At 40.1% G+C, this 23,909-nt stretch overlaps 1 protein-coding gene across 2 annotated transcripts; it reads left to right on the top strand.

Annotated features, from left to right (window-relative positions):
* The first annotated feature begins 2,625 nt into the window (after window positions 1-2,625).
* Window positions 2,626-13,247, top strand: tgfb1a (transforming growth factor, beta 1a). Of its 2 annotated transcripts, XM_080888322.1 has the most exons (7): window positions 2,626-2,972; window positions 3,927-4,632; window positions 9,908-10,192; window positions 10,327-10,558; window positions 10,964-11,114; window positions 11,819-11,929; window positions 12,029-13,247. In XM_080888322.1, exons 2-7 carry the CDS (start codon window positions 4,308-4,310, stop codon window positions 12,074-12,076), a joined length of 1,152 nt encoding a protein of 383 aa, XP_080744448.1. In that variant the 5' UTR covers window positions 2,626-2,972; window positions 3,927-4,307; the 3' UTR covers window positions 12,077-13,247. The 2 variants fall into 2 exon arrangements, with proteins under 2 accessions (XP_080744448.1, XP_080744447.1); XM_080888321.1 differs by having other exon boundaries at window positions 2,626-4,632.
* Window positions 13,248-23,909: the final 10,662 nt, after the last annotated feature.

Here is a 23,909-nt window from a genome sequence, read left to right as displayed (position 1 = left end):
TCTAAAACCTGCAGGACATCGGCCCTCGGGGCCTGGAGTTGCCCACCCCTGATCTATACCCACGTCCCAATCCAACAGTGCAGGTTTGGGATGTGATGGAACAGGAGATTTGCATCATGGATGTGCAGCCAACAAAGCTGCAGCAACTGTGTGATGTTATCATGTAAATATGGGCCAAAACCCTCTAAGGAATGCTTCCAGTACCTCGTTGAATCTGCGCAATAAAGAATTAAGGCAATTCAGAAAGCAAATGAGGTCCAACCCAGTGCTAGAAAAGTGTACAAAAATAACCCCAAGACTTGTGACAGCTAAAATTAATTTCCTCTAATTAAGTTTTAGATCACACAATCAACAACACCCAGTCAGCATCAATGATTTATTATAAAACATTTAGCATAAAAACGAATGACCTCAGCTTTGAGAGTAAAAGCTGTTATCCAAACCAAATCCCAGAGCAAACTTCATGCCAGTTCTCAATATTGTCATCAGTTGGAAAGACCTTTGTAAGACCTTACAACATCTGATGTGGTGATATGATTCATATACTATCTGTTCTCTCTGTTGACTGTGAATCTTTTACCTCACTTCTTTCAGAGACTTCAGTGTTTACCACAGCTGTGTGGGATCTTTAGCAGAATAACACAGAGAATCATTTAGCTCTTCAATGTGAATGATGGGAAAGCAGTCCAAGTTGCACTCTTGTGCTCAGAGACACACAGACACCTTGAGCTACTGCCATGCGGGCTATGTGGTGACAGGTATGAAATGCCCCATGGCAGACTGGTCAGACAGGATGGCTGTGCAGTGTCAGTAAGAGATGGATGCCATCTTCTTAAGCACTTATGTAACTGAGATTTCTTGCTACAGCAAACTTTCACACAACTTCTGTTCAGGGGTTTCCCAAAATACTCTATCCACTGTGACACTCTTAATTGTATTACAGAATACACATCCAGTTAAAAGCATGACGACATAAAAGGTCTTTTTTAGCCATTATAAAACAGTCTGTCTCGTTTGTCTTCAATCGCACTTCTTCTGGATTTGCGTGTTTATTAGGTCTGCTTCTTAAGGCTGTGTGTAAGATTTTTTCCTCTTGTAATTTTCAATCGTTACTCTTGTCTATCTTGTTTTCCTGTTGTTAAAACAGCAGTATACATTTGTAATGGATATTTTTGTAGGGGAAATAATTTGAAATATCCACACCAAATATCCATACCACCAAACTTACTATCGATAAGAAAGTCAGTTCTATAACCGTTATACCATATTTTCCCACCAGATGGCAGTGTATGCCAATCAAAGTTTAGGTGTCACAACACAAACGACATAGATCAGCAACAACATTAAAAACAGACACACAGGTAACAGTAAAAGCATAATCTGTTTACAGTGCTGGGAAACCTTGGGACCTAGGATTCATATGGCTTTTACTTTGACATATACCACCTACCTAAATTCCAATGTAGATCCCCCAATGTCATAGGGACTCCATGATGGCAGGGGCCTCCCCCAGCAGGACAACACACTGCCACACTGCAAAAACCTGCTCAGAAATGGATCAACAACACAGCCAAGATCCACAGGCTTTGGCTTTGTTTTCCATACTCCCAGTCAGACTGAGCAACCGCAGGATTCCATAGAACAAGCCCAGTCCGTGAAGGCCCAATGGACCCAAAGACCCTACTTGTGCCAGGCATCGGCGGACAGCCCCAGAGGTCCTGTCTCCATGCCCAGACAGTGTATGGAGGATTTAACAACACTAAATAAGATGCTGTTGATGTTGTGGCTGACTGGTTTACAGTAATGACTGCTGACATTTGATCACCCTTTTTTGTTTTTTTCTCACTATCTTATCATTAATGGTAATCAGAGCCATGGAAAAGCTGACACTTAAACAGCCTTTAGGTTCCTTGTTTAACTGACAACTGTTGTTATAGTACTGCTGAAATACAAGGGGATTTTGCCCTGACTTTCCCCAATGCTGAATGTCACTATTTATTCTCAGTTTGTAATGAACAGCTTATTCATGAGCACATTTGGCTAAACCTTAAAAAATTCCAAGAGTCTCCACTGTGCAACGATAGTTTGCTATCTTTACTTCTCTGTTGAATCATCCATCAGAATGAGACAAAAAGATTGAAATAATCTAAGTTTGTTTTAGTCTAGCCCTTCTTTTGAAAATATACAATCTAACCTCTAAAAAGCACCCAGACGCAGAACAGTGCACCACACAGCCCTGCCCTGTTGGCTCCCAATGCTTTGAAATTCACTTTTCTATTTTTAAACCAGCTTGTCTCAAGTGGCTCAGTTCTTTGACATGGTTTGGCTTACACCTTTTTATCCACCAGGTAAATGTGGTGGGCATTCGGTGAAAAATTTGTATAAGACTTTATTGACATATCATCACTGCCTTGGTTGCAGACATCGCAGTGTGACAGAGGTAATGCTTCTAAAGTCAGTTATTAAGCATGTTCAGTTCCTGGCTTCCTGATGTGGACAGAAGTCAGCTCTGTTAAACAGCAGATGTTTTACACTGCGGCCGTTACCCTCATTTCCTGGGCGGAGAGCTGCTCGCTCTAATAGAGTAACAGGAACAAGAGAAAGAGAAGAGCTAGAGGGGGGGAGAGAAAGAGGCAGAGCAAGGCAAAAGAAGTTATCTAAGCGCAGAGCTCCCACAAATCACTTTGTCACCAGCAAGCTCTGACAAGCAGGAGGAGAGAGAAAGAGTACGAGCAGAGACTCCGAGTTAAACAGAGGTGCGAATAGGGAGTCTTGTCGGTGGAGCCTCGAAGGAAGAAGGTGTGAAGAAACTGTAGAGGAAAATAACGAGGCGATACTGCTGGATGGACAGAGGGAAGATAGAAGAGAGACGAGACTAAAATCCAGTTCCCAAAACAGCATAAGTTAAGAGGGACGGCTACTGCTGTTGTTACTGCCGCTGTGTCTGGATGGTACATCACCATTTAAAGAAGGTGTGTCAAACTTAAAATCTGTTACCGGAGGACACTGTTTCATTGAGACTGACATTTTAATCTTCTGATAGCAAACGCGCTTGAGACATTTAATCTCACAAGTGGAACCCAGAGAGCATACACTATCGTATTATCATGTTTGAGAGAGAGGAGAGGGATAGAGAGACAGCTGCTCTGTCTGTGAAGTAGGCATGAGACAGAGGCGTTGAAAGCAATTTCTGGTGTAGTGCAGCTGTACACAGATCACATGTTGTTACTAGTAAAAAGAGGTAGTTAGAGCCAAGAGCAGTACATGTTTGTGAAATGTTTTTCTATAGGGGCATGTGCAGGTTTGTGACTGGTATTGAATAAGTTGATGAAAGTAACTTCTTTGAGAACAATTTCTTTCTTTTAACCATTGATATTTGATTAGCTCCGGACTGACTAAAAGCGCCTGAGAGTTTTATCTGGACTGTAAAGGTTGAGGTCATCTCACCAAACCTAAAAAAAATAGGAAGATCATTTTCAAACTTTTTAAGCAGAGACTATTATTAATATTTTCTCTTTATTACAGAACATTACAGGGGAAATATTTGTCATTAGCACTAATAAGAAATTGTGCCAATTTAAACGTCTTAGTCTTAGATAACAAGTAACTTGGGCTCTGTAAACACCTGTCTTCATTTTGCTGAGTGCCATACTACTCTTTTCACATTCACTTAGGTTGCCTCTGTAAGAAAGACTGTGGTGACATGTGGAGGATGATATGCTAGCTCTAAAATAGACAGGATTCAGTTTATATAATAACATAATATAATCTTGGATTTGGAGGTTTGAAAACATATCAGTCAAACATTGGTCTGTGAGCACAGAAACAAATCTGCTGAATCCTTGATGGGTAGTAGTTTGTTTTGGACCTAGAGGTGTTGTAGAAACTTACAAAAGGGCACTGACTGTGTGCATGGGCTCTTTTAGCATTTGACAGCTCTGTTCTGGACTTGCTTCATCCTGTGGGACGTAACTGGGTTACCTGTTTGGCTGAGTCAGAGGCTGGGTCGTCACTGGATGTCTGTCTGCTCACTGGGATTCTTTCCACCTGTTTCTATGCAAATAAGACAGATGTGTTAGGTACTTTTTACAGCAGCAGTGACAGCCGTGGTGGTGAATTTTCAGGACTCTCCACACTGCTGTAATTGTTTTGTCGTGTGTAAACACTTTGCGTCAGTGACACCTCTCCACTGAGTGATTCACTGTTCCCAAAGGATCCCCGGTTGGACGAAGGCATTGAAAGGGAAGTTGGAGGAGCTTTTACTAAGAACCAAAGAACACAAGTGACTGCACAGACAGGCTGTCAACATGAAATTGTGGTTCTTGATATTGATGGTAGTGTACATGGTGGGCAGTGTACACAATCTGTCTACATGTAACACTGTGGACTTGGAGATGGTGAAGAAAAAACGCATCGAGGCCATTAGGAGCCAGATCCTCACCAAACTGCGTTTGCAAAAGGCGCCAGAAGAGGCTGGGGAGAAGGAAGAGATCCCTGCCAACTTGCTATCACTCTACAACAGCACCAGTGAGATTCTGAAGGAGCAGCAGGTTCTGGAAGAGGAAAACATCCCCACAGAACAAAAGGAGGAGGAATACTTTGCCAAGGTGGTTAACAGGTTCATCATGAAAGGTGAGTATAAAATTACCCTTAGCAGCAATATATAAATCTTGAATCTGTGAATCCTGATTGAATATTAAGAAAGGGGGCAATTCCTGATGGCTTAACTATAGTTGAATGTCAAGTAATGACTGTTATTTATGCTACTACATTTACAAGCTGAGACATAATTCAAGGTGAACACTAGCATTGCACTGACACTTTCCACTCTGAAAAAATAGTTATTGTCCAGATGTCACATGAAGTGCTGCTGTTAATCCCTCCACTACGGCAATACTGCGGTAATAATGTTGTTATTACTAGCAGAAACACAACAATAGCATTGTTTACAGTCCCCCTGTACAGTCCTTACTGCTCTTTGTCTGGTTGATCAACACTAATATTAAATATAGTGCACACAGTGCTGTCCAGAAGTTTCAAGCTGCACTCCCAAGCATTCACCGTATGCCTTATGGCTGGTGTCAGTTCCAATCTTGACCATAAATTCCCTCAACACGTGTAACCCTTATGATCTCCACCAAAGATCCTGAGGCAGTTTCAGGGGTTCAGAGATCACAGGCATTACAAGTTAGCAGAACTCTGTGCAGCATCTGGTCTGATGCTGTGTTGCTTACATGATATCTATGGCATTTTTACTGCTTTATTACTGCTCTTTGTCTGGCAAGGCTGCATATGATGTTTGTTCAGCCAAATGGTTTCTGGCTGTAATTGCCTAATGATTCCCAAACTATTACGATAAACATATTTTCTAGTTTTGCTTCTATGCTCCATTGTTCTCTGCATGTCTATACTCATCACCCTATCAGGCAGCCATCCACACTATCCCCCTTTTATCCACCACTTCAAACAGCACACTTTAGTGGATGGACCATGCTCAGGAGTGTGTAGACCAAAGAGAGAACAAAGCAACCTTCAAAATGAAGAGCACAATTTTGTTCTGCTTAGGTAACAACCAAAGAACAGGATGAAAAGTAGAAAAGCAATAGGAAGAGACATGAAATGAACTCCTTCACCCATGCTTGCTCTTTTTCTCTTTCATTTTCTCTTTTTTCTTTCTCTCTGACTTTGACCCTCAGGGATTGGGGTTTTCCTGTAACTTGAGCATTGAGTTCTCCCTTGCTTAACCTGTCACTTGTTCTCCATCACTTTTGCTTCTCTTTGTCACTGACTAGTTTCAGTGTGTCCCTTGAACCATGATTATCCATATTGCACGCTCTCTCTCTCTCTCACTTCTTTCCTTTGCACTCCTCTATCTGCGGGTTTCCTGAGCTTATTATATCAATGTGTTTGCAGTGTGTTTGTGACAGGGCAGCTTGACAGGAAGGAAGACAGGCTGATGGCCACTGAGATCTTGAATGACTCAGGTCCGGTCCGGTGCAAGCGGTGCCCATGGGGAGCATGTGTTTCCTATAGCTCTGGAATGCCACAGAACACCCATCCACTGCCTTATCTATCCGCTGCCTTGTTTTGAATCAGCTAATAAGGGAACAGCTGAAAGTAGCTGCCCCCTTACTCACGAGGGGTCACAACAGCATGTAGCACCACGTATTTGATTTGGCAGGTTTTTATGTCGGATGACTTTCTGGGAGGAGACACAAGGGATTTGTCTCCTCCTGGGATCAAGCTAGGGATTTTGCTGTTTCAATCCTGGGAGGTTCGCTTGCTAGGGGAATGTGTAAACCATTACACTATGGAGCCACTGTTGAGTCAACCTCTGCACACTGAAAAAGGAGAATGACAAATGTATGAGGATAAATGTTAAGGCCATCAAGTACTGCTTTGCAATTGTGAATTTAAAAAAAGCCACACATACACACACGCAAGGATTTTATCCAGCTTCTGCTTTTCTGTAATACGTTGTTTGAACGAAACAACAGAAATAGAATACAGGGGGAAAAATATTTTTATTTCCATTAACAATTCTTTTCTACATTTAAATCTTATTGGGCAGCAGACACTTTCCTGACTCTCAAAATCATTCTACGGGGGAAACATATTTGTGTGCAGAGCATTTAGAACATAATAGGTTTAGTCTTCATTGTGGTAATTGTGTGGTAGATTAAGCTAAATTCCTTTTGCTGTTTAGCACTCATATATCTCCCTTGAAGCCCACACAAGTTATCCTCCTATTAAAAGGAGTTTTGGTCCAATTTACACGAGGGAACGCTTTTCTCATTTGGAAGCTAGCCACTTTGTGCTATTCTGGGATGAAAGTAGTTCACTTCTCTGAAGTAATTATTGTAGTTACAAGTAAATGAACTTAAAGCTGTATTGTAGAAAGGAGTAGCAACAAGGGACCAAAGTCAAGTGTGAAATAGGGTGAAGTGGGGAAACAAGACATTGATGAGGGGGCTGTGAGAAGGTGGAGCTGAGAGGGAAGAAGGCCAATATTTAGTCAGTTGCTGGAATCTGGTTCCTCCTACTGGTAATTATAGAGCTGTTACTCAACCTGTCACAACAGCTGTCCCCGGCTTACCTGTGGATAGGCCTTGATTCAACACACAAATCCCCCCACACCCACATTTATATGCAGGCTAGGATGCTATCTCTACCCCGTCTAGCAGAGAGAGAGATTTTTTTAGCTGAGCATGGAGCTCATTTCTTACACTTTCTACTCTAAATGATTAATTTTGATCACAGAGCCAATGCAAACTCTGTTAATTGGAAAGTAGAAGTGAAGATAAAGCGTCAACGTAATTATGGTGCAGCAGCCAATATGCTTCTTAGGGGAAGTGACTTAATTTCCTGTTTTGCAAACACTTCTCTAACCCTTAACACATTTATCTCACTTTTCTCAAACTAAATGGAGACTCTGACTTTCCGTGCATGCGTTTGCCTGGCACACCAATTCCACTTGACATACTGTACGTTGTTGTGACCGTCTGTGTTTCCATTCATATGCTTCAAACCAAATATTTGACTGCTCTGGGTGGTACCAGTAAACTGTCATCTCATTTCCCGTTACACTCCACATCAGTTCTTTTTGGTTTCAGTTCGGCCTCACTGCAAGGGGTGAAACACTACCTCAGCCACAATGCAGATGGTAGATGATATACAAGCAGCCGTGACATGGAGTATCCTGGTACAGCCTGGGCTGAATATGTAGCACAAGTATGCAAGGCTGGGTTGCAATTCCTATCAGAGAGTAATTCCCGGACTTGAGAGCAGAGAACCCTTGCTTTGGCAGGCTGAGACAGAGTAGAGGGTTTGGGTCCCGGCCAGTACTTGCGCTCCATTGATACACATCTCCAATTTCTCCACACCCCCACTCACACCCTCTCACCCCTCACAACTGTGAGTTATATTCAAGAGTGCATTCTTCCCTGTGCTGTTTCCTTACCATTGTGTTTAACAGTTACATTGCCCCTCTCTGAGCCTCTCACTCGCTTTCTATAGTGTTTCACTCTTGATCTTCTGCCTTCCTGTGCTTATCTTTGCATGTGACTGTTCGACGTAATCTTTTCGATCGTAACACTCATACATTTATGGTGTTAAAGCCTCCAGTAGCTTGTCTCTGTTTTTTATCAAGCCCTCTAGGCATCTTCATGCTATGATTAAAGTTGCGCATATGGGCAGCAAAACTGTAAAAGAACAAAATATTCATGTTGGTCAACTTTAGCAACAGCTGGAAGAGATGAACACTTGGCTGCAGTTATGATTATTGAGTAACACTGAGCTCAGCCATTTTATCTGATTAATGTGTAATCCTGACAAGCACTTATGAAAGAAGCCTTTCATTTACTTTATTCATAAAAAACATTGATATACATCTAAGTGTTGTAATGTTTACTAAATATCAGTGTTGTTAACAGTTTAGAAGTTAAAAGTTGTAATTAACTTGGCTTGATTTGAAAAATCTGAACCCGCTAATTCGAGAGTCCTGATGTTTTTGAGCCATATGTCCATTAATTCTAACCTTACAATGCCCAGTCATCCCTTTAAAAATCATAGTTCTTTTCTTTGTGTTTACAGATATTACACTAAAGACCATTTACATTAAATACCATTTACCAAATACAGTAACGATAGGATGACTTACCAAATAAGCTCTAGGAGTGGTCTCACAAAAAAAAAACAAGTAAAGATTCATGATTAAAAATAACCAAAACGTGTAATGAAAAATTAGTAAATCCTAAACACAAATAGAATGTTTTAATGCCAAAACTTGTTGCCTTTGCCTAATGTTAATGAATTCAGAGGAAAATGGCAAAATGAGGGAGAGCAGAGAAACAGCAGAGGTGTAGAGTGAAGGTTTTTTGGGACTAGCTCACATCTAAGCATTTAAATATACTAGTGCAGTGCCTTTTAAAGTAGGTCATAAACCATCATAACATTACTGTATTAAAAAGAGATCAGCTATAAGGTTCGAACGTGTTTGAATGATTGCATACGTTTAAATGTGGTAGACAGGCAGATTGTGGGTTGCAGCTTTCTTGAGAACTGCACATTTAAGTACCAAGAAGTTGTCTGTCACAGGAAACCACAGACAATAATCATCATATAAAGTTAAATTGAAAATTGAAAAAAGGTATTTTGTGAGAGCCTTTTTAGTTTTAAACTAGGCGTGATGACATTTAGTAACATTGTGGCTTATTCTTATTTTATCACATTCTACAAAAAGGCACTTTGAGGGTTCATTCCTGGCTTTATGCTTAAAGTTATAATTAAATTCATGTTAGGGTAAACTTGGCCTAGTTGGAATGGTTCAACGGAGAGGTCAAAGGGTTGGCAAAGTTAGCCAAAGAAACATGCCTCTTTTGTACATATGTGCCCCTCCCCCTAAATACAGAGTGGAGCAGCAGTAACTGTAGGAGAAAGACTGTTAGCAGAGAACAAAGCACAGAGAACCCCTCATCTGAACAACATCAAGTTTAACACTGCACCCACTTGGGTCTGCAGCAATACAAATGCCATGTTTAAAGCAAGTTTGATACGGAGTTATTGAGACAGTCAAAGAAAAGATTTCTTGGAAGTTCTATGTTGTGCTGACTGACATTTGGTCCTGGTCCAACATTTAAACTGTTCCACATTAGCTTTCTTTACGTTTTTAAATATAATAATAACTCCTAAAAGACTAAAAACACATTACAACTAGCTTTTAATAAAAGACAGTTTAAAGTACATCTACCATGAAAGTTGGTTCCCTTCGTGATGGATGAAGTTCTTTTGAAATATTGTACCACAAGATATACATGAGATGTACATCTGCCCATTAAACATTAAATGCACTTAGATGGGTTGTTTGTCAAAATATCAAAACATAATTTCCTCTTCTTACATCATACAGAAAAAAACAACTCAAACACCAACTACAAGCCCACGGTCATCTCAATGAGCTTCAACATCGCTCAGATACGGAGTAACGTCGGGGGCAATCTGCTACTCACCAGAGCAGAGCTACGGATGCTCATCAAGGAGCCCATGATTTTGTCTGAGGAGAGAGTGGAGCTATACTATAGCCAGGGGACCTCGACTCGTTACCATGCGTCTCGCTTTGTCACAAACATGCTGAAGGACAAATGGCTGTCCTTTGATGTCACTGAACCTCTGCGGACCTGGCTCCAAGGGAATGGTGAGATAAGCATTTATTTTTACTTCATCATCATGTATTTGTCAATCTTTCCATTTATTTAGTTCAGCCCATGTGTGATATCATATAATTTCTAGGTAATATTTCCCTCCTCCATGATTTTTTTCTGTTACTAGAGAATGAACAGAAGTTTGAACTTCGGCGGTACTGTGAATGCGGCATGCCGCATGACGATGGTACTTTAAGTTTTATCATCTCTGGGACTACGAGCAAGAGGGGAGACACTAAAGAATTAGAGAAGCTGAACCAGCAGCTACCCTACATCTTTACCATGTCCATCCCTAAAACCAACCACTCTAAGAGTTTACGCACAAAACGTTCCACTGACACGACGGACAGCTGCAGCACGTAAGCAATTCTGAACTTAATGATTTATTCCACTCCATTTCTGCTTTAAAGCTGCAATAGTAACCTACTAAACCACGAGCAGCTTCAAAATACAGACCACTGAAACAACAAACATCAACTATCCCTGTTTATCCATGCTGTAATTCTGTGGTCGTTTTAGTGGCTGTATAATAAATGGACTGTAGCTTTAAAATGTTTTATAATCTTAGACAGATTACAGTGTGCCTCTCATTTACCCCCACACATATACACAAGATGGAGTATCCCTCCAAGGCCCAGCCATAGGGTTAAATTGAGTGTAATGTTGTCTCCCAACATAACAGTTATCGTCCTACAGCTTTAAAACTGACTTGATTTCAATACTCTTTGCACCATCTCATCTTCACACTGTTTTCTCTTTTGCAGCCAATCACACAACTGCTGTTTGAAGAAACTGTACATTGACTTCAGGAAAGATCTAGGATGGAAGTGGATCCATAAGCCAACGGGTTACTATGCCAACTACTGCATGGGGTCCTGCACCTATATCTGGGATGCAGAAAACAAATATTCTCAGGTACTGTGTGCATTTTCATGAGTGTTATTTCTCCCAAATCCCAGGAGGCAATTTCTTAAAGTCTGGAAAAAATGTTAATGGCAATGTTGTATTTATATGTTGCCATAATAATTCTTGATGATTTAAATAAACCAAAATGCAAAGACTACTTGTATTATTTTAGCTCTAAGCACTACGGCACTAGGACTATCTGAATTTAACCGGTTATATAAAATTCTGGTAGAGACAAATCCCACTCAGAAGGAAAACCAATGGTTTTATGAGAAAAACAAAAACACAAATCCCTTGCAGGTTGCAGGAAGGGGATGTAGTGTGAAAAATCCGCCAAAAATCAGTATACACAGAGCTACCTCATGCGTTGCCCCCTCGTCAGTAAAGGAGCAGGAGCTTTGTTTGTGCCAAACCTGATTAGGTTAGGGCTGAAATGATGACAAAAACTTTGTCTCTGGTTGTTTTTACTCTTTTAAAAAGCTAAATATCCTTTTTATGGCCCTTAATACTTTTAACACTTTCCACTCATTGAGGAAACTCTGGGTCTTTCAAAAATTTGTGCAAAAATGTCTTTAAAAAGTAAAGTATTGTAGTTTGTATTAAGATTTTTCTAAAATCACACTGAAAATTCTTAGAAATGTTGTGCTTATGTATTACATTTGCTTCGGACCATGTTGTCTTGGTGAGTAAATTCTCATAAATCTTGCCTACAGATTCTGGCACTGTACAAACATCATAACCCCGGAGCTTCTGCCCAGCCCTGCTGTGCTCCACAGACACTAGAGCCACTGCCAATCATCTACTATGTGGGGAGGCAACACAAGGTATCTATACTGCAGTCACTTTCAGGTCAAATGTTTGCAGAACATTTTATGTGAAAACAATATATAATTGATCACATCACTGTTATTTTCTACTTGCAGGTGGAGCAGCTGTCCAATATGATCGTGAAGTCTTGCAAGTGTAGCTAAAAATATAGTATGGCACACAGCTCTGCCTCCTCTTCTCAAAACACAGAGGGAAAGAAGATGTTGTGTTGGAGACTACAGATAAGAGCAAGTGACAGAGAATTTGAGATAATGTGGACATGGGGAACAAAATATTTTAAAGCTTTTCTCCAACAATCCCTCAGTTGTCACATTTGATGCACATTAAGCCATGGACCTCTTTTTTCTTCTTCTACATATTAACGATTATAGTTTTTATACGTACATTTACCTTGCAGTAGTAAAATTGTCGGTCTTGAAATGAATTAATTTATTTGTTGCACTGACAGGTGTCTAAAGAATAATAATGTACATAAAAGAAGTGTGTGAGACAATAAAATTTGGACAAAAAAGCACGAGGACAATAATGAACGTTCATGGAAGAATATCCATATTCAGGGATGAAAACGTGGGACATTTCAGATGACCACATCATCGTCCAAAACAGGTCCTGGTGAAAGGTGCTGAATTACAGGTGGAAAACCAGGGATGTTGGGGTTTTCCTCAAAGATAAGGCTGTAGGTGTTTTTGCATGGCTACATCATAAAGGACAGAAAAAGACACAGGGAGAGTCCAACCTGGGGAAAATCCCTTTTGACTGAAAGGCTGGACTTTCATTTTACAAGAACCGTCCATTAGTTTTATTTTCTTTTTTCAACCCACGTGACTTCTAATATGCATTTTATCAGTATGTTTCTGTTCATAATGTTCATAACTGAATGTCAGATTGTCCTTTAACCCCACTGGTTTTTCAAAGCCAGAGGCACTATCAGCTGAGAGTGATGACATCATGCTTTTAATCCCTCTGGGGACTTACCGCCATACATGTTCTCTATTAATGGACACATGGTGGTAGTGCTGATATGAGTAAGGCTATTAATACTTATTGTTTTATTTTATTTTGTTTTAAAATCATGGTAAATTATTTTAATTTCAGGAAGTTTCACAAGGATGTTTTTTCTTTCAAACTCATGAACTGGTCTGGCTTCTATGACTCGCATTAGGAATAAAACCAACACATGATTTCAGCTTTCTATGTTTTTCTGGTGCACCTGCTTTTATAATGTCTATTTGTAAATATTCAAACAAAAAAAAAAAGAAATAAACATGTTAAATTATGTTGTGATGGTGGAAGATTTTATGAGCAAAATAAACCACAGGAGATGTTTCCACTTGGCAGAGAGTTGCCTTGATTAGGTGTGTGCGTGTGCGGGTTTGCGTTGCACTTGTCAGTGCATGTATGCGTCTGTTTTAACTGTAAGCCGACTTGACGAAAGCATAAACTGAAACACACCTAAAGTGATGTAGACGTGAATTTCATCATCTTGTCTTTGTCATCACAAAAACAGTTCAAAAGAGTCGTGTTGTTAGACGTGGTTTTCCTCAAAAAACTGTAACTAAAACATTTTTAGAGTACAGTCATGTTAGGTAAAAAAAATAAGATGAAAATGTAACGCTAGTTGAGATAAAACTGTGACTTCAATTTGAAACTAAGAGTGATTTGAAGTTCAGGGCCGTTGCCGTACTTGACAGACTGGGACCCCACCCCTTGCACCTCCTTTTCCTTCTACACTTCAGTGTGTGACTACTTCTCTTTCTTGATGTCTTTCACAATCAGTTTTTTTAAAACACTACTTGTACTTGTGTACTTGTACAATGACTTTCCAGTGTCGGGGAACAGATCGGCCGATGGAAAAGCTTGGCTTATGGCACCATGTGGACTATTTCAGGCCAACTGCAGGGCAATTATGGGATGACTGAAGAACAGCAGCAACAAGTCCTATTTGGCTTCACCAGTGGCAAAGAATGCTCGGATGTACAGGTTCTTTAGTTGCACTGTCTTAACCTGAAGGGATGGATGCCTTTCCAGTTTTTATGCTATCTCTGTACACCACACCCCCACCGTCCCAACCCCACCCCTCTCACTCTGTACTCAAGGGATTATTGTCAGCCCATGAGGCTGAATTGGGAATGAGGAGAGCAGGTCCAGACCCGTTGGTAAGTCCCAGACTTAAGGGCAGTGACTACATGGAAAATTAAACACACATACTGTGCACATGCATATGAAAACACTGAACCCACTGACACACAGACACAGCTCAAGCACACCAACATCAAATGCCTTACATAAGCTTTGTGCTAGTGACTCGTGTGGGGGATGCTTGTGCTGTTAACAAAGTGACAGTGATCAGTGCTATCTTGTTCCAAGGCTGGTCATGTTACCCAGAAAGCACAGCAATTTTCCCCCAATGAAAGAACACACAAAGCGCCTGTTTGGAAAGGCAGCTAAACAAAGTATAATGAAACATCATCAAAATAATTGAATCCTCTTCAGTCTCACCTCTCAAAATGATTCTGAGTGATCTGTTGCCAGGTCATAATCTTGCCAAAGTACAATGTGTACCGTGTTATCGTGACAGGGGAAATGTAATTGGAATGTTAATGGGGCTTTTTTTTCACCAAGAAAACAGGATCATTGCCCAACCTAAACAAGGAAAACCCAAGATCTGATGCAGGAGACAAGATCATTAACATTAGACACTAAAGGTGCTTGAACTTGAATTTTGCTTTTTTCACTTTCCCTCCTAAAGATGAAACAAAGAGTAAGAATGTCAAGAGACTCATAAATCTATCTGTGGTGCTAATGGAACAGCCCTATGGGGGAAGTAAAACTTAAGTAGCCTTGTTCCTCCAAGTGATGTTCATTTCTCAGCAGCTGCTTCCTCTCAAGCCCTCTGGCTTTTCATGGGACTGAATTAAACTGCTGACACCTGCTAAAAATGAAGCACATCGCAGAATACGGCCCACCCGAAGAAAAATAAAGGATTGAACTGAACACAATTCAACCCAACAGAGAAGATTTAAGACAGATGGCGGCAGCTTTTGAAGGTCAAGCAGGTGTTCTTTTACAGCTAAGTCCATGTGTTGAGTTTATACAACTGCATGAGTAACAAGAAAATTGTTCTGTTGTTGCTATTCATCAATTTTGACACAACTGGTCCTTTAATTACATCCAAGTGCAGTGTTTAACCCTTTTATATCTGTTGATGTGATGACTTTCGAAGCATTCTACCTGTATGCTACTTATCTAGGTTCATAATGCAGTCATGTGAGCTCATTCGTCATGCCGCTGGTCTTGAAATGTTATTTTGGGTTCGCGTCTTATTACAACATCCATGAAATGTGCGATTATACGTCCACCAGTCTTCCAGCACAACTGCTCATTAAAAGTGGAGCAGGAAAGCGACCTGGTATAATTCCTGTGAACTCAGACGGAGCTGACTGCGACCTTAATAACAGACGCTGATGTCCTGCTGCAGCTCAGCTCTGCCTTGCAAACACACAGCTGTGCAAATCCATTGTTGCTCCAGGTGCTGAATCTGTGTGCAAACACACACAAATACACAAACATCAACAAACATGCCTTTCTGTTTAAAGACGCAGTTTTGCAGTTTAAGATTTTGGTTTTATTTTCGCATCAGTTTTACACAAGTCTAATTAAATTCGAGATTTCTCTCTTAAAATAACAGGGTAATTATGTTACCATACTTACTGATATAAGGGGTCAGGCTGAACAAATTTACCACAGTACTGACTTTAATTTTGTACATGTTTAACTTACTTTTATGCCTAACTTATTTTTTGCTTCGCTGTACAGGCAAGATTTGAAATAACTTTAGTGTAGATATATATGTTACTGCTCTACCTGTATTTTTATTAAATAAAATGTTTCTGATACATATAAATTAAACTTTGATTTATAAGTCCCCAGAATACCTGGGTGTACAGATCAACAGAATATTGACAAGTTTACTGGAACATGTTAGACATGAGCTGACAGCGATTTCCTTCTCCACCTGTCAGGCTTTTATTGCCATCTTTTTCCTTCACACCTGCAGTAGATGTTTATCACAGTCAGCCGCCCATATCGCTCGCTTCGCCTCCTCTTTTCTCTCCTTTTCTCTCTGATCTTTTTGTTAGCCGCTGCCAGCTCTTTGAAGATTCCCTGAAAGTTTTGTGTTATCACCTGCACGACACAAAGCAAGTGATAGGGGATGAAAAAAGATGAGTGACTAAATGAGGGACAGAGACAGAATAAAATACCACACACGTTTTTCTTTCTAGCTTTTTTTCCCTACAAGCTAAAAAGAAACTAGGGTAGAACAAACATTTTTAAAAGAGAGTAGTTAATTTCCACTTCACCAGATGGCCGATGTGCTCCTTTGTCATGTAAATAACCAGTAGCTAGCGTCATAGCTTAAAATTCTAAGGATCAAAGACTGAGGAAAAACAAAAAAAAAGCCTCTTCAAAGTGAAGCCCACAAAGGGAAAGTATGATAAACCATATGACAGTGAGTGTGGTTATAAAGCACGCTGGGCCCTGACTCATTTGCTGGACCTCTGTAAGTAAGAAATGTTTTCTAAAAAAGGAAAGGTACCAATTACATCTCTGGACTGGCTCCTTCTCGTGGCACCGCCCCTCCGTTTCCTTCCTTCCTCCTCTCTCTCTCTCTCCCTCTGTGTGTGTGTGTGTGTGTCCCTGGACACACAGGGACAGATATGCCGCTATAAACAGCTACCATGTCCCTGGGTAATAAACAGAGGAGAGGACCTGGCTCATGGCTCTGAAAAAACAACAATGTCCGAGCAGGATCTACACCCAGAGGAGAGGCAGTCTCTAAATAGCAGTTTAATCATACAATCCCAACTGAAGAACATACCCCAGTGGGTGATGGTGACGGCAATGGGGAAGACGAATTGGTGAGGGGTGGTGTTTGAGGGAACCTTAATTCCCCTGGTGAATCACTATCAAGCATTTATTGCAATAGCATCTGTTGCTCAATGACTTTATAATTGAAAAACTCCAAACATCATTCTGGGCTCTATAAAAACTAAACGCTTCTAATCTAGATCTAGATATCCTGCTGTATTGGGCTGGCTTGTAAAGTCCGAACACAGCAGTAATTTTAATTGTATATCAGTTGTTGTTGTTGTTGTTGTTGTTTTGGTTGCTTGGGAAAAGAATAATTCTCAAACAAGCTGTTGACCAGATGGCCTTGATATAGTCTAAATGTTTATTTCTAACAATAATTTAGGTCTAACACTCAGTCTTCTGCTAGCTCTGTATTGTTCACCACCATCTGCTGTATAAAAATCTAGCTTTTGCAAGACGTTTGACTTACTAGTCTAGCGGCATAAATACTGCAATCTTTTTATTTTGGTAAACAGCTGCCTGCTGTTGTTGGACATAAGGTTGATTGAAAGCAAAGCAATGTTTTGGCCACTATTTTCAGGGGATTTTCCACTCTGAATGACACTTTTCCCATGAACCACTAGTTTAGTTCATTCACTGAATAGCTCAACTGTCCTGATATAGTTTTTAAATAAAAACACTTGTCCCAGTTCCAGTACTTCTTTTGGAGTTTTTTTTTTTTAACCATTTTGCCTTATGACCACCTTTTAGTTGGAGAAAACAGTCATTATGAAAACACACCTGTGTAAAGTAAAAAGTTAATGATTTTAGGCAGATGCAGCCATGCGGCTTCAGAATCCAGTGGAATAGAGGCATGCTGGGAAAGCGTACAAGGCATAATCTCTTTACAGACCCCATAGTAAGCTTGGCCGAACCAAGGCTGTGACCCATACCTTGGGCGTAAAAGTTCATTCACACACTATTACTCATCCTACTACTTCACTTCATCCACGCACCCTCACGTCCACATAGACACACACACGCACACACACTAAAACACGGGCAAGGCTGCTGACTCCTATTAAGTGAGGTGTGACTGAACTCACAAATCACACATTGGTGTTAAACTGACATGGTGGACAGAAAGAAATATCATCCCGAGAACATGCACACACAAATTTGGGTTAAATCACACAGTAATATGACTCTTCTTATTGGATAAATGGGAGGTTAGGGAGGTGTGAGGTTTTCAAGGTTAGCTCTGCACAGGGTCTGTTTTAGATTAGTCTGCCATAGTCTGTGGCCTACTGTGTCAGTGGAGCTCTCAGCTGTATTGATAGGTGCAAGGGTTATGACAGCAGAGAGAAAAACTTGGCAGCCTGTTCCTCCATTGCCTTCCCTCAGAGGGATACTGGTCAGCACGCTCCCACCCCTCCTTTCTCTCCCCACTAGCTCTGAATTCCCCAATGAACAACACATTCCTCCTTCCCAGTACCACTGTTTATGACACGGTATCCTTTGAAGCAACATGTGAGTGTTTGTGTACGTGTAAGTAGATGGGTGTGCAAGTGTGTGTGTGTGTGTGTGTGTGTGTGTGTGTGTGTGTGTGTGTGTGTGTGTGTGCACGCACAGCCTTGAGCAACTGAGCCTTGGTAAATGCATAAATGTTCCAGCATGACAATAACAAAGTTGGACTGTGAGTTTAATAAAGGTCTAAGTGTTCTGTGGAACACCTGAGCAGGTATGATAAGGGCATACATCTGTGTGACAGCTGTTTCCTTGCATCCCTCAAGTGATGGCAAAATCTAGAATCTAGGCCAATTGAATTACACATTGAGATGGAGAGTCCATGAGAGCAATGGGTGGAGGAAAAAGCTGTGAGTCATCACCAAACTTGGGATGCGCTCATTTTAAAAGGCAGAGAGAGAGGGGGGAAAACTGGGTGTTGAGACAAAGAAAAACAAACGAGTTGCTTTTCTAATTAAAGCAGCCCTAAAGGAGAGGGTGGGGGTGTTAGGGAGCTGGGGGGGGGGGGGGGGATGGGGGGGGGCAGAGGTCAAAGCTAGCTGAGTCATTTCTAAAAACACCCATTTCCTGTGATTGGGGCGCTTCAGGAGCGGGCAGAAATTACTTGTGGTTTATGCAAGCCCTCCTCACATTTCCTCCCAATCAATGCACTCTGACACGGTAATACGCATTTACCATGTTTTATTCAGGCACACATTGATGAGTAGACCTGGAAAATGTATAGAAGGTGCATCCGAAAATGCAAAAAAATGCCTTTTTTTTCCTCTCTCTCTTTTTTTTTTTTTTTAGATCTTTGCACTTTTTATAACAAGTCTTCTTCATAAAAGTTTTATTCCACTATTTTATAGCAGCTTTGTAATATTGTTATATAGAGTTCTAACCTTACAAAGTATCAGTCAAAAGTTTGTCCCAAACCTTTGATGTATGTTTGAATATGTGTATAAAATAGTAAATGTTATTAGCTGCATGATTAAACATAACTAAAAAAAAGTCAGTGTTTCTAGAAAATCAGCAATGGAACAGATATATAAAAAAATACCAATTTTTTATAGATCATATTTGTTTTTATATTTTTTATTAATAACAACATTCCACATCTTAAAGCATGGCAAAACCTTTTGTGTTTTAATAGTTTTATAGAGTTCAACTTAAATATGTCATTATAACTAAACAAGATTCTGAACTTGGATTACATTTTTGTTCTTGATATTTTTGCAAATTAGTACAAATTTAACAAGATATATTAACTTAGTTGAATATAAAATATTGAACAAAAGCCTTGAGCCATTCCTCGTTTCTTTTTCCTTATATTTTGCTTTTCAGAGGTTAGAACTCTTGTAATGCTCTAGGATCGTTTTTGGTTTTTTTTGTCATTTTCAGTCTAATTCTTGCACCTAATTATTTTCAGAGCACTGTTTATTTGATATGTTAAGCCAGATGATGTGCATCATTCAATCATAAAAAAGACTCAAACTAGACTTGTATCTGCACATAACACACAACTTGGCAAAGAAACTATTTTAAACTCTATATTAGACACTTTGTTACTAGCAACCACAAAAGCATATAACTTGTTCACATTTCTTTTGCCCAATCTATAAAAAATGCTAAACAACACAAAACAACAAAAAACAGGGAGAGTCCCAAAGAGCTATTGGCAAAAAAAAAAAAAAAAGAAAGAAAAAAAAGCAGAGGGCAGAAGAAGAAGTCTGAAAGCAGTACCTGAAAGTCATGTTCTTGAAAAATAAGAAAAAAATATCCAGCAAAGAGGACATGAGAGATACAAATGGCCCTTCGGCTGAGCTACTGTTTGCTGGAGTGTCGTGAGAAATGACTTCAGGGGAATGGTGGCTGTCAAGAAACCATTCTTAAGGAAGGGAAACAGGGAGAAATGACACAATAATTGTACTGAAAATTATTAGCAACGCATCTTACACTGCGATGAATCAAAACTAGAAATCCTTAATTAAAATTGCCATCTTATATAGACTAAATCAGAAAAAGGGTGCAACACATTGGAGGCTCTGGAGGTCTGAAGCTGTATTTAAGTTAGTGGTGTTGGGGATTTTTGGATGGAAATGAACGCTGAAAAGTACGGTCAGATTTTGATGCACTGTGCAATATCACCTGGAAGGCTTTAGACAGAAAACAGAACAAAAGGCAGCCAACATCAAAATAAGAGCTTTTAATGTTCTTCAAGAAGCCTGGAAAACTATTCCTGAAGACTGCTTAAATATTATAAGAAAGCTTGTCTAGCAGAGTTCAGGCAGTGTTGAACAATGGAAGTAGTCAGTTGGTGACGTTCCCTGTCCAGTCTGAGTAAAAAAAAAAAAAAGAAATGTTGAAAAGATGCTTTCATTTTTAAAATAATTCATAACTAAAGGAGTTAATGAAGGGTTTTCCATAACATGATTTTGCTGCTTTTTTTTAAGTAAAGCTTTTTCTTCTGTTTTTGTTCTTTTGGTTTGGTCCTTTCTTTTTAGCCTGTAACAACCAAGATTTCTCCTCTCACAGGCCCGACAACAGCTTTGGCATCCTCACATATACACACGTGCTCAACACACAACCAGGGGGGAAAAAAGGCATTTTGTCAGAGAGGTATAACAGAACCCAGACTGTGAAAGAAGGCCCTAATTCAAGCCAGTCTATCCTAGCATCAGCACCACAGTCCCGCCCCTCTGGCACTGCTGAATCATCAAGACTCACCCTTAATGCACTGGAATGGCCGAGAGTTTCACACACACCGTGCCTTCCATAGTAGTATTTGTGACTAAATTAATTTGGAAGGCCGACTACTTGATGATAAAGGCAAAGATCATAAAGTCTGACTCATTCTACTGAGGTCCAGTGAGAAATTGGAAGATGATATCTGTGGTGGATTTTTGGTTCACAGCACCTGATGAACACATGTGACTAAACGACTGAGTGTGGTCCTCATTTTCCTTTAGATACACCCGCTGGTCTGCACTGCAAATAGGTAGAAAGGGCCATCTGGTGCAAAAGGCACCTACATCTAATGCTGCCTCCTCTGACTGGCCACCCAAGAGTTCAGGATGTGAACTAATACTTTGCTGTAATGAATTACTCCCTAGAGATACAAAAATAAAGTTAAGGGATGAGTCTGGAAGGCTCCCAAAGTGCTGTCAGTAGTCAATGCTAACTGACAGGAAAGTCCAACAGTAAGAGCAACAGGAAGAGGAAACTCTCCCCCACAACATCCTGGATGGCCTGCCCATGTGTGACTGAATATTTTCAGATATTGTTCAGGGTCTTTGTTTGTGCCTCATAGCTGGTATTGTCATGGCAAAGTTATAATGTCTAATTAGTGATTTGCAAACATCTGTGTGTACACTATAATGCTGTGGTTGGCAAAGTAATGTTATTCTACTGACAGATATTTACAGCTTGTTTTGAATACTTCTAACTGTCTGCTCCGCTGCTTGTTTGTTACAGCTATTCTAGTCACTTGAGATAATTCCACCACATTAGAAGAAGTCTGGGGCAGATTTTTCAACAACCTGTCCCTCTTTCCACCTTATTTGCAGAGTTCTGTTGAAGTCTTCCTTTCCTTTCAAGTCCCATAGTCATCTAATGGTCAGAATGTGTGTACCCAGACATCCTGAGTCACTTATGATGCCGGTTCCTTTCTGTGGGAAAGCGTGACCATGTGTGCTGTGCTCAGTCGCTCATTGCTCATAAACAGTAGGAGCACAGCCTGCAATGTAAAATAAACTAGCCGCCACAACATGCTGTCACTACCGCTAACTAGCGTGAAAACAACAACCACAGAGCCAGATCAAAGGGGTGCAGCCGGTCACACAACTCCTCGGCTTACGTGCCACTCTCGCTTTGATAGATTATCCTCTTGCTCTTTCTCGCTTTACGATAGAAGGTTATTGTGAGATTTAAGATGTAAGTCTGTCAAAGAGTTGGCGTCACATCCAAGTGAAATGGGCGAGCTGGTAATGAACTCTAAAAAGGTGAAAGCCTGCGTGTGTTAGATGAAAACTTGCCAAGTTCACCATGATGGTTGATATCACAAGGCAATGAAGAGCAGCGTCATGGGTGGTCACTGTGTATAAATACTTTTTACTGAGGATGTTCCTCTCCTTGCCTTTCTTCATGCTCACATACAGACTATAACAAACTTTTCACCTCAAACATTCATAGCATGTTGATTCAGCATGTCTATTTCACATCCTCCGCTGTCTGCTATGCTCTATCTATCTGCATTCCTCCACATGAGCTTCTGTCTTTCTCTCTGAGGCGCAGAGTCATTGCCCTATTTGCTTGAATTTCTCATTTCCTGTTTGGGGTGTGTATCCGATCCCTTGTTCTCGTGCCCAGCACACATCAAACACTCAAAGCGAGAAAAAGAGACCGAAAGAAGGGCACACAGAAAGTATATAAGTGAGGGAATCGTGGCAAAATTTGAGGTGAATGGGAGAGGTTGACTTTGAAAGGAATCGGGCTGAAGATGTCAGGACAATGGAAAGGAAAAATCTTGACCACTGTCAGAGAAAGCAAATGGAAAACCAAAAAGGAGTAGGAAACACAAAGCGGTTAATTATAATATCCACAGATATGCCTCAAAAAAGGTCAGGCTCATGTCAAAGGCGTTGTTCATTCTGTAAGATCACGTTTCATCTTTATCTAATTTATAAGGAATCTGAGCTGATTTCACTTCCCTGTGCAATTTGTTTTTATTTACTCAAATTATCTGTTTAGTCAGTCATTTTCCAAATTTCCTTTAACAAGGCTGTGGTGCCAGTCAAACAGGAGGGGGTTGCTGAGCTATAGCCATTAAAAATACAGCTTCCCATAGTCTGCTTCACATTTCCATCATAAAGGACTGATTCCACTCAGGCTGTGTGTGGGCTTACACTCAGGTATGGAGTAGTGGTTTCAGTAGCTAAAGCAACTAACTGTAGTGTATTTGTTTCATGAGACAAAACTGCTTGTTTTACTGGAAAATATGCTGTCATTCGTTGTAGCACCAAATCTGATATTAAACTTATAACCCAGCTTTTAAAAACTGAAGTGAAGAAATAAAGCAAATGGAATCATGATGCAAAGTTAAAGAGTTTCCATTTATTCTGCTAGTCGTTTTCATTTTTCATGGCCGGGTTTTTTGCAAAAAACAAAACAAAACATAGATTTTCTTTGTCTATGTATCAGAAAATGATAAAAAAAAAAAAAAAGTCAACAAAAACAACTTAAAAAACAAATCAAAACTAAACATAAACTCAGCTACAACCGTTGTGTGTTTATATATCTTCAAGGTAAGGAAAGAACAATAATTACCAGTAAATGTTTGCCCTTTTGAATGACTTCATACTTAAAATCTGTGTTTGAATGGAAGAGTTACAAATTAAGAAATAAAACAAGCAATAAAAACCATCATCAACATGAAATCAGATGCTCATTTAAGGATTTCTAGTCATCAAAATTCAAACTGTAGCCGAAAGGTAAAATTTGTATTTTATACTTAGAAGAGCACTGCAAGAAATGCAAACAGACGCTCAACAGAATATAAACACTAACGATTTCTATACCCTCCTTCAGTCTCCACCCTAACCACTGTGGTTACAAGTCCAA

The sequence above is a fragment of the Rhamphochromis sp. 'chilingali' genome (genome assembly GCF_963969265.1).
Source record: "Rhamphochromis sp. 'chilingali' genome assembly, chromosome: 8".
In the NCBI taxonomy this organism is placed as follows: domain Eukaryota; kingdom Metazoa; phylum Chordata; class Actinopteri; order Cichliformes; family Cichlidae; genus Rhamphochromis; species Rhamphochromis sp. 'chilingali'.
The sequence above is the reverse complement of the archived record's forward strand: the minus strand, read 5'-3'. Positions and strand labels throughout refer to the sequence as shown.